Raw genomic sequence first — 10,422 nt, forward strand, 5'->3', positions numbered from 1 at the left:
GGTTAAAATTTAAGAAAATGTTTGAGCGTGTGTGTGCACATATAAAAAAAAAAAGGATCTTAGAATAGGATGTTTTGGCATCATAGAATCACACAAAAGAAGAACCAGACTAGATAACAGAGCAGTCTCGGAATATTGTTTAGTAATACACACACTTTTATGAAAAGTAAACTGAATTTTTTGTTGCAGATAGTGATTTGATTAGTCACTTTCATTGCTTTAATTCCTGACGGATGACAACACTCCCTTGATATTGAAATACAGATTTTTCAATGCCCCTGGCCTACAATGAAAAGGTGACAGATACCAAACCAACATGGCAACATCTCTCTCTCTCTCTTTTATTTTTCAAATAAGGTTGTAAAGGAAATTCAAACTTGATAAGCTAAACAGCCAACGAAAATTGGATTGGCTTATATGGCACTGTTTCTGGCCACCTGTTTTGTCATTTTCTCCAGCAACATTTGGATTGCTAGCTAAGCAATTATGGCACTGTTAATGTATTTGAATGTAGCACTTTACCTTAGGTGATATGGAATTCACCACAATATAGGGTGTGTTTTCAGAAACAAAATTCAGACCGCAAAACGGTCAATCCAAACATAGGTGTTCAAAATAACGAGACAACAAAAATTACACAATTCATTAAGACATAAATTGAACTTAAGTATATGAGATATACATTTTATATTCGACTATACGAGCTGAAACTGTGCGTTATAACTTGTTAATTAGGGGATATAAAGACTGTCAGACAACTTAGAAATTGTCAAATATCTTGGTTGGTTTGGTATCAACTGGTACAGCTGGTACTGCATAACATGTGGCGCTGTGATGGTAGCAACTAGCTTTAAAATTGAATATATTATGCTATGGTGATCAGTGATCTAATATCTAATCAAGGATTTAGATCTGAACTCTTCAGGCTTACTTAGATTAGATTTCTAATTCTCTCTTTCTTTTTCTATCTTTATCGTCATTTCTATTTTGCTTGTTGTTTTTAATTCTCTCTTTCTTTTTCCATCTTTATCGTCATTTCTATTTTGCTTGTTGTTCTTAATTCTCTCTTTCTTTTTCTATCTTTATCGTCATTTCTATTTTGCTTGTTGTTTTGATCATCAGGGCCATCTATTGCATGTATCCCATGTTTTTGGATGTCTTTTTTTCTTATTTGCCAACGTTTTGTTTCATTAGTAATTTCTGACATATGCGCACATTATATGTTAATTGAAAGGAAAAGGGTTGCTTCGGATTTCATATTTATATATGGTAAGAAATAAAAATGAGGGATAATTATTTATTACTAAATAAATTTAAAGGTATAGTATTGGATATGTTATAGCCTAAATTTAGGGGTGTCAATGGTACCTTTTTAGCCGTTTACCCGACCCGTATCGTATTCGATAAGGTGAGTATGGGTAAGATTTTTTTTACTTAGCTTATTGGATATGGGTATGGGTAAGAATTTTTTTTCGTTAAATAAATGGGTAAGGGTATGGGTAATGACTATTTCGTACCCGTTACCCTATAGGATAATTATAAAATCCAAATATATATTCAATTCAATTTCCAACACATTTAAATGTATATTTAATTCAATTTCTAACCCACTTAAATGTATATTCGTTTTTTTGAATTTTTATTCTTTATAAAAAATAATTTAGTTGGAATTGATTGCACATTTATTTTATTTTTTATTAGAAATGCAATTATATATGTGTTAAAATGAATGAGTTTTTGATGTTTAATTTGTAAAATATAATAAAATTAATTATTATACTAATATTATCCGTTATTCACCCGCTACCGTTTCGTTACCCGATAATATTAATGGGTAAGGGTAGGGTAGGGTAGGGTAAGATTAATTTTTAATGGGTATGGGTAGGGTATGGGTAAGGTCAATTTTAATGGGTATGGGTATGAAAATATCTCCACCCGACCCGTACCGTACCCATTGATACCCCTACTAAATTTCATGCAAGTTGAACTATTGCTTGATGATATATGCATGAAAAACTATTAATTTTGGATCGTTAGGAATTTAAATCATTCGATGTACCGTGAAATTACTAAATTTCATCATTTTCTAAATATGGTATATCCGAAAATACCATTTCAAAAAAATGAATGGGGCCGCAGATTGAATTAGCGGCTCTGGTATTTTTCGAATTCTCCACGTGATTTTTTGGTTTATTTTGTTTAGAATATGGTATAAATAAAAATTTCGGATGGTATATACATGGATAATATAAATCATGACGGTAATGTTGGATTTCAAATTAAACTTAATTAAGATTGTTAATTGTCAATGAGTTACTATCTTTCGAAATTAGATATCCGATCTAATGCGTGGTTCTTGAGTTAGTTTATAGGAGATTAACAAAAAAATTATCTAATATACTCAACAATAATATGTGCTTCTTTTAGTCACTTTTCAGAATTTGCTAACTTTTCAATCATAAGTTGAAATAAAAATATAGTAATTCGATTGAAAATTATTTTGAAATTTAAGATACAATTTCTTTTTCTCTCTTGTTTTTTCAAGCTTTATTTTACATTCTGGGACCAATGCCTAGAAAGAAAGCATATTTTCACGTAACAAATTAAATTATTTTTTCAAGTTCCTACCAAAAGCAATAAGCACACAAAGATGACAACTAAAATATACGAGAAAATTGTTCTAATATTTGTTTATACAAAGAGGCCCCTCCTAAAAGATAAAAGATAAAATAACTTAATCTTTTTTCACCACTCAATTAGTAGCTTGCTTAATAAACTATTGATCAGATGTACAGAGAAGGCACCACAGCTCAGGCAAAATGATAGCAATTAAAAGTTTATAATACCCCTTGATTCCCTCTTTATTTATTAAATAACTACTAATTCATTACGACTAACTCCAATTATCAGCGCCATAACACCACGGCAGAGACGGCGCTTGCTCTTCGATGAACAACGATAAGCATGCATCATCCCCTCCAACAATCTCATCACATTCTTCCATCTTCAAAAATGGATAAATCTGGGTACCAAATACAGTACCTTTGTCTTGATATGATCTCGAATCCGAGTTTGAGAAAGGGATTGAATCCGAAATAGTCATCTGAAAACCAGTGACGTTTGCACTTGAGTCGCTATCGGATGAACCATCTTTGTATATCAGAGTTGGCGGTTCGTCAAATGCTTTGCTCTCCAGCTCCTCTTTCACTGATGTCATGCTCACCGCAACTTCATCTTCGCCTAGTTTGGCCTTGAGCTCGTCTATCTGCAATGCAAATACAATTTGTATTGAAATTAGAACACCAAGTAACATGTTCACCAAATATAGTATAAGTTGAAGTGTATATATGTGTATAAATTGGTCTTCACTATTTATGCTAATTTATTTTAGAGCATTCAATCAATATAATTATTTATATACCATAATTGAACCCAATCACTTACTTGAGAAAGAAATGCCTCCTTGTCCCGCAATAGCACGTCATGCTTCTGGCGCAGTTGATCATACTCTGACTTGAGCGTTGCATAGTCCCGTTCGAGCCGCTTGGTCTTCCATCTAGCACGTCGGTTTTGAAACCAGACCGCCACTTGGCGTGGCTCCAACCCTAGCTCCTGAGCTAGTCTCATCTTTCTCTCGGGCTCAAGCTTGTTGTCAAGCTCGAAGGTTCTTTCAAGCGCTCTGACTTGCTCCGTGCTCAGTCTCCTTTTCTTCCCTCTTGACAAACATAGCATTTCATCTTCGCAAAAAATCTCTTCGTCTTCAATTCCATTCATTATCTCACAAAAACAATTTTCTTTGCACACAAAAATGTAAATCTGTTCTAGGATTTGTCAGAATGTTGTAGGGGTGGTTATTGTACTGGTGCTATCAACAAGTAAATGAAGATATACAATGGTATTTCACGGCACAACTGTTCTTCATCAACTTGCGGCATCTCCTCCTGTTGTAATCGCATCATCTACAATAGGTATTATATATTGTGTGGAGATTTTTAATTGATTGGAATTTATGGCACACATGCCCTAAGGTAAAACAGGGGAAAAACAGAGGAGACTTGAGAGTTTGAGAGGAGAACAGGGGAGAAAGAATGGCTGTACCAGGGAGCACTGGAGATATCATACAATATTCGCCCCAGGGAGTAATATAAACAAGTTGAAGCCTGGTCCCTTTGAAAGGAAACGGTAGTAAAGACTAAAGAGGGGTTTGGTTTGGGTTAAGAGTTAACCATGGTTAGTTAGAGAGAATAAGGAACAGAGATCTGACCCCAATCTATAAGTAGTGCCTAGTGGTCCGCTTAGTTAGTCAGTGTCTCTGTGGTACCACAAACAAATTTATTATTTTTTTTTTTGCCGTAATTAATTTCAACCAGGATTATATTAGACGAGTAGAACTAGGGTGCTCTTAAGCTCACCAAAGTGTTTGGTGAGCTTAACTCTAAAATCCATCAAATCAATTTCAAATAATGAATCCGAACCGTTGGAATCCATCTATCTTACGTGTGATGCGTCTACATGTGAAATTTTCAAACATTCGAATTAGTTTAGTATAAAGTCAATCGGTCAAAATTAGAAGCTTAATAAATTAATTTTAGTGCATTCATTTTTTGAACACTACTTTATACTAAATTAATTCGAATGTTTAAAAATTTCACATGTAGACGCATCACACGTAAGGTAGACAGATTTCAATGGTTTGAATTCGTCATTTGAAATCAATTTAATGAGTTTTAGAGTTAAGCTCACCAAACACTTTAGTGAGCTTAAGAGCACCCTAGTTCTACTCATATTAGACATCTGAGGTAGATTCATGTTTCATTCTAAAATATGGATAACTATTGAAAACAAAAGTTGTTATTTGTATGTTCTCAAAGAATAAACGAGTACTAAAATGTCATCATTTTGCTGTTCTTGCACTGTTTCTAGAACTGTCATTAAAATTTATAAAGTAACTATCAAAAAAATTATTACATCTTAATAACTTATCTATATGAAAATTTATTTTATGTAATAAGTTTTTAGACCTTTGCTTTATGCTATTGATTTCCTTATAATGTTATAATTTTATATGCAGGTAAGAAATAGAATAGCTGATATTTATCTATTTTTATTACATTAAACTTTACTTTCTGATTATTGAAAAAAAAAAATTACCTTTGGCAGATGCAGAAAATTCCGATTGGACCAGAGAACAGGACAAATTGTACGGATTATTTGCATCAGTGTGGAGCCCGTTTCTAAGTTTTAGTAATTTCAATCTAATTATTATTTGATTAGAGTAGAATATTCGGAAAGAAGAATAAATCGCACAAAATTCCAATGAAAAGAAACACCATTTTTTTGGCATTTCCTGCCAATTGTAGTCAAGCTTAAGAAAAGATATAAAAAAATATATCAACCTCAAGTTTCCGGATGTTATCATTTTAGCCCAATAAAATATGACGAGTAAAATTATGTCAGACTTCTCCATCAATAAATATTTGTCATTTGTCTGAATATGCAAATGGAAACCAGCATAATGAAACACTGCCAGTGCCAGAATACAAACTATACAAGTATTTTTATTTTCATACGTATATAAGGATGGTTTAGTTGTTAATAATTCGATTAATAATTTTTTATAATAATTAGAAGCTACAATTAGTTAAATTGATACAATATTGATATATATGTTAAATTTAAGGCTACAAAGTTTAGATTCCGTGAAATATCAAAGGGCGAACAAGAGTCGTATATTTTTGGTAAGCATCGTCTTTTTATCATGAGGCTCCTTTTATGTTTGAATACCGTCCAGATATGAGACCAAAAATTGATTCGCTTTTAATTTCTCTATGCGATGATGACTAAAAATTGATTACAAGTATAGTTACTCTGTTCCACACTCCAAGAAGTTCTCGACCTTGATGTAACTCTCTCTTAAATGAAGGGAAAAAAAAAATCAGATCTGGTATTATGGTGGATCTCTCATTCTCTAGTCTCTCTTTAATTTTCTCTCATGTACTCTATTTCTGTCCGACAGGCACTGGACAAGTATTCTCTCCATCACTATAAAAGATTCCCTTCACTTTACGGTTTGAGATTAACTCTCAGCCGCTTTGGGATTCAGATTAGTGCAGGAGGCAGTATTATTGGACTTTGAGATTCGTTCCAAGTTAAAAAGAACGGTCTAGATCCAATAATTGTAAAAGATTCTCTATTACGGTACTGGGGAGGATCTGAATTCAACAGGCACTAGGAATGATGAGAAAATAAAGAATTCATATCACCCAAAGTAACTCATTTGAAATTTAGAACTTTAGATCCAAACCGTTAGATCTATTTTGGGAGGAATATTAAAGAGCCCCGTGCATTTTATCTCGAGTCGGATTGATCGGATCCTAATTAATTGGACAATCCGGATCTAAACTCAAAATTTGAGTTACTTGAGAGAATCTGAACTCTAAAATGAATACTCATCCTTTAGTTAAGAAAAAGATAGAGAAGGGAAGGAGAAGTATGATGAGAGATGACAAATCTGATCGATTTGGGTTTACTTGCTAGCTGCAGAACATAAACCTTTAAAGATAAAATAAGTAGAGGGGTGAAACAAATTTACACTCCTCTTTTTCCTCTCCTCTCCTCTCCTCTCTTTTTCTGAAATTTAGCCTAAAAGATACTATTTTGCTTCACTGTATTTTGTAATGCATTCAATGTACTTAGAGAAGTGCCAATACATTTATGCAACACACTCCTAGCAGGATCTCAATCATAGCGCGCTTTATAACACACCACTATGAGTTTTGTCCAATAAATCATTTTTACTGGCAAATTTTAACTGATGTCTTCGGTATTTATTGAGATGCCTCCAAAGATGATTTATCGGTATAGGAATGTAGGATAGGAAACTAGCAAGATATATCTCAGCGAATTGAATTCCTTGATCTTAGTAGTTCCTTTCGTAGTTTTTCAAGCTCAATCCTTTTCATTCACAACAAACTACAACTCCAAATGTCACGAAATTAATTAAATATCTCGCGCATGTAAAACCCGTTCTAATAACAAATTAAGCAAGTGAAACATGGCCTTCTATTCTTGATCCTCTGTACACTCTCAAGGGAATGTCTGTAGTATATATTTGACAATTATCAGGTTTTGTAATTACAGAATTTTCTGTTTATATCAATGCAGTTCCGTTATAACGGAACTCACATCAATGTTTGTCATTCTTGTATGAGGAGGGTTCAAATGCCTCCATTTCATCTAGAATATGAAGAGACTTTTTTTTATGACATTTCATCTAGATTAATAAAACATATAAATTAAAATTAAAAAAAACACAAATGACAAAAAAAAGAGATAAATAATAACTAACAGTAAAAAAAAACAAGTGAAAAAAAATGAATCAAATATAACATGACAAAAAATCTTGAAGTATCATTGCCAGTGTGATCCTCTTTGATGTAGTTCAACATTTCTGAAAATGAACAAAAAAAAATGAAAGATAGATTTTAATTGCTCCAATTAAAAAAATATAATAAAATTAGAAATGCTAAATAAGCTCTTGTTTTATCAAAGGTGAGAGGTATTTTTTTTTGGGGACCATACTGTTCTCTCTCCGAAAAGGAAACTAATAAAGCTGAAAAATTGAGATTAAAGGAAGATACTAGTTAGTGAAAATAAAGGAATTATTTTGGTTTCCAATATTTTTTCAGATTATTTCAAATTCTCAAGTTTCAATTTAACAAAGGAACTCAAAATGTTTTGGTACTTTTATTTTTCAAACGGTTTAAATTTTTTATTTTTATGTCATTGTGTACAGAAATTTTACTTTTACTAAATTTTGTAGACAAATTTAATTAAATTTTGTAGACAAATTTAATTAAATTTTGTAGACAAATTTAATTAAATTTTGTAGACAAATTAATTAAATTTTATTGACTATGATTAATTTAAATGATTTTTCTATTTTTTGAAGATTATAGTTATATTTTTAGAATAATAATAAACTGTTTATCAAACATCCTAAAACATCCTATTCGAATTTATGTTGTTAAATTAAAGTTTTGAGAAGTAATTAATTTTATTTTAGGTTGTGTGGTTTTCACTTTATTTTTATTTTTCTACATTTTTAAAAAATGTGCATCCAGTTTAATTGATGAGATATGAAAAGCCATTCTACTGATTTGTACCAATATAAATTTGATCATGGTAAGCGCGTTTGTTTTTATAAGATTCTATATCTTCCTCTGTTGCATTATGTGTTTATTTGTGAGGACAACATAGCATTTGACAGTGGCGCTGAAAGTAAGAGATTCTCAATCTTTTTATTTGGAAGATATTTTGAAATTGTTGTTAACTTATTTGGAATGCAGATTTTTAATAAATGCTGGCCAGCTATACAAAAATAACTTCTCTAATTTCAATGATTAGAACATGCACAGCTTTATTAGTTTTCTTTTCTAAGAGAGGACAGTATGGTCCGAAAACAAATTTTCTGTCATCTTTGTCTTGCACGAATTAAAATCTGACATGTTAAAATATGCACCCTGAGATCCGTCGTTCAGAAATAGAAGGTGAAATCGGTTTAATTAGAGAGGGGAAAATAAGGAAAGAAAGAAATAAGAAAACAAATAATTATATCACTAAATTTCAAAGTCTATTTAATTTTAATTGTAATGTATTGTGAGGCTGTATGTGTGACGAGTATGTTTTTAGCTAAATTTAGACTTCTACATATTATTCAGATGTATTTAATCAAAAGAAGACAAATTATGTGATTGGAGGGCTGAGATTAAATTTGAAATTTCATCTTTCAATCGTAGCCGTTGGCGGATCAAACACCCAACGTGCTTAATAATGAAATGGAGATAAGTTTATAACACAATTCAACGTGATTTATAACGATATTCTCAGGACATCGAAGTCCAGTTTTTTTATGTTGATTTAATCCAATTACTTAATTTGGTAGTGATCAATGTCCTTCTGATATGATCCAAATAAGTGGCAGATTTAGAAGAATGTTAAGGTAGCAAATTAAGCTCTCTCTCTATATATAAAAATTTAACATTTTTTTTTAATTGGCGGCTCCTGCCCCTAACAATTGTATTTATACAAAAAGATAGAAGTTTTGTACAAAGCCTATCGAGGTACACCGCAGTGTATCCTGATTCCGCATCATCTGCATTAACTAAAATGATCATCTTTTGAGTTACACGGAGTCAATCCGGCCACAGCTTATAATTTAGAGGCTCTTTAATATTAGTGTGGATCTAGTCCGTACGGATCTTAAAGCGGATCAGACAGTCCAAATGTATTAGCTCAAGAGATTCTTTTTTGAGTTAATGCAGAGAAGATACGAATTCGTGTATCCTGGTCATTACAGTAGTAGTTCTATTTAGTACACAACATCAAAATACAGTAAACCTTGGTGTAATCTAATGACATGGACTCCTAATAAAAATTTAACAATTTTGTCCGTTGTAGCTTATAATTTTTCAGCCCTAATAAAATAAAATTATAATGCAGTAACTTATTCAGTTCCTCAAATTTCAGTTTTTTCTGACCCAGGTCCTTGATCCGAATGCTTCACATATTGTCTTTAATTACACTCAAATTCTAGCTAGCAATCACATATCTCCATCAATGTTAACAAACTCAAATATAAACCGTGGGCATTTGACATAAATAAACTTTGCTTGTCATATAGGATTATCAATGGATGGAAGCTCGGAGGAATTATATTGCTGCACGGCAACTAGATTTTTTATTTATTTTTAAGAAACCTAGACACTTGTAAAGGATTCATCACCAATATATGCATGCATGTTATCTTTCAAAATTAATTCGGTATCCGAACCAACCTCTAGTAGGTATACTAACTAGCTAGTTCATAGAGGCTAATTATACGTTCAGTGTACTCTTTAACATTCATGAATCCTTGTGCCGACAAGATACCTTCTAAATATCTTCTACAGTAGTTTGGATCAAAGCCTCAAAGGGGAACGCCTGACTTGAATACTAGGACAGTGGTATGACTCGTCAAATTAAGCTCAAGATAATGTATTTATTGTCGGTGAGAAAACTAAAATAATTAAGACTAATAATTAGTAGTACTTATTTTAAGGGTTTACTTAGTAATAGATTTTTGTTAGTAGTGTTATTATATTTTTTTTATAAGGGGGAAATTGATTCCATGTCACCTCAAAATGTTGAATTTAGAAAAATGTCATCTCAAAATTTTTGTTTTGCTAATTGCCACCCCAAATCTCATTTATTAAGAAAAATACCACAATTACCATATTAATGTAAAATTTTAAATTAACAATTTACAGTATAACTGAACTGACCGAAATACCCTTCCTCTTCTCTTCTCTAACGCAGGTATTTGCTTTGCCTCCTCTCTGTCTCTGTTGCCTCACTTACATGCCCGTAGGAATTGAGTGTTAA

The 10,422-nt window shown here is 32.0% G+C and overlaps 1 protein-coding gene across 2 annotated transcripts; it reads right to left on the reverse strand.

Moving 5' to 3' along the window:
• Positions 1 to 2,663: 2,663 nt before the first annotated feature.
• Positions 2,664 to 4,238, reverse strand: LOC144553093 (homeobox-leucine zipper protein HOX20-like). 2 transcript variants are annotated; one of them, XM_078301177.1, is made up of 2 exons: positions 3,441 to 4,238; positions 2,664 to 3,261 (listed from the first exon to the last, which is right to left on the reverse strand). In XM_078301177.1, the coding sequence occupies exons 1-2, from the start codon at positions 3,772 to 3,774 to the stop codon at positions 2,894 to 2,896; spliced, it is 702 nt and encodes a 233-aa protein (XP_078157303.1). In that variant the 5' UTR covers positions 3,775 to 4,238; the 3' UTR covers positions 2,664 to 2,893. The 2 variants fall into 2 exon arrangements, with proteins under 2 accessions (XP_078157303.1, XP_078157302.1); XM_078301176.1 differs by having other exon boundaries at positions 2,664 to 3,265; positions 3,445 to 4,234.
• Between the last annotated feature and the right edge of the window lie 6,184 nt (positions 4,239 to 10,422).

The sequence above is a fragment of the Carex rostrata genome, chromosome 4, assembly GCF_964058835.1.
Source record: "Carex rostrata chromosome 4, lpCarRost1.2, whole genome shotgun sequence".
NCBI classification, from domain to species: Eukaryota; Viridiplantae; Streptophyta; class Magnoliopsida; order Poales; family Cyperaceae; genus Carex; species Carex rostrata.

What these genes read in the sequence shown, in the direction of transcription:
- LOC144553093 (XM_078301177.1), bottom strand. Translation starts at nt 3,774, where the DNA reads ATGAATGGAATTGAAGACGAAGAGATTTTTTGCGAAGATGAAATGCTA. An exon ending in GGCATTTCTTTCTCAAGTAA is followed by an intron (nt 3,262 to 3,440) that starts GTGATTGGGTTC and finishes CATTGCAGATAG; the next exon opens with ACGAGCTCAAGGCCAAACTA.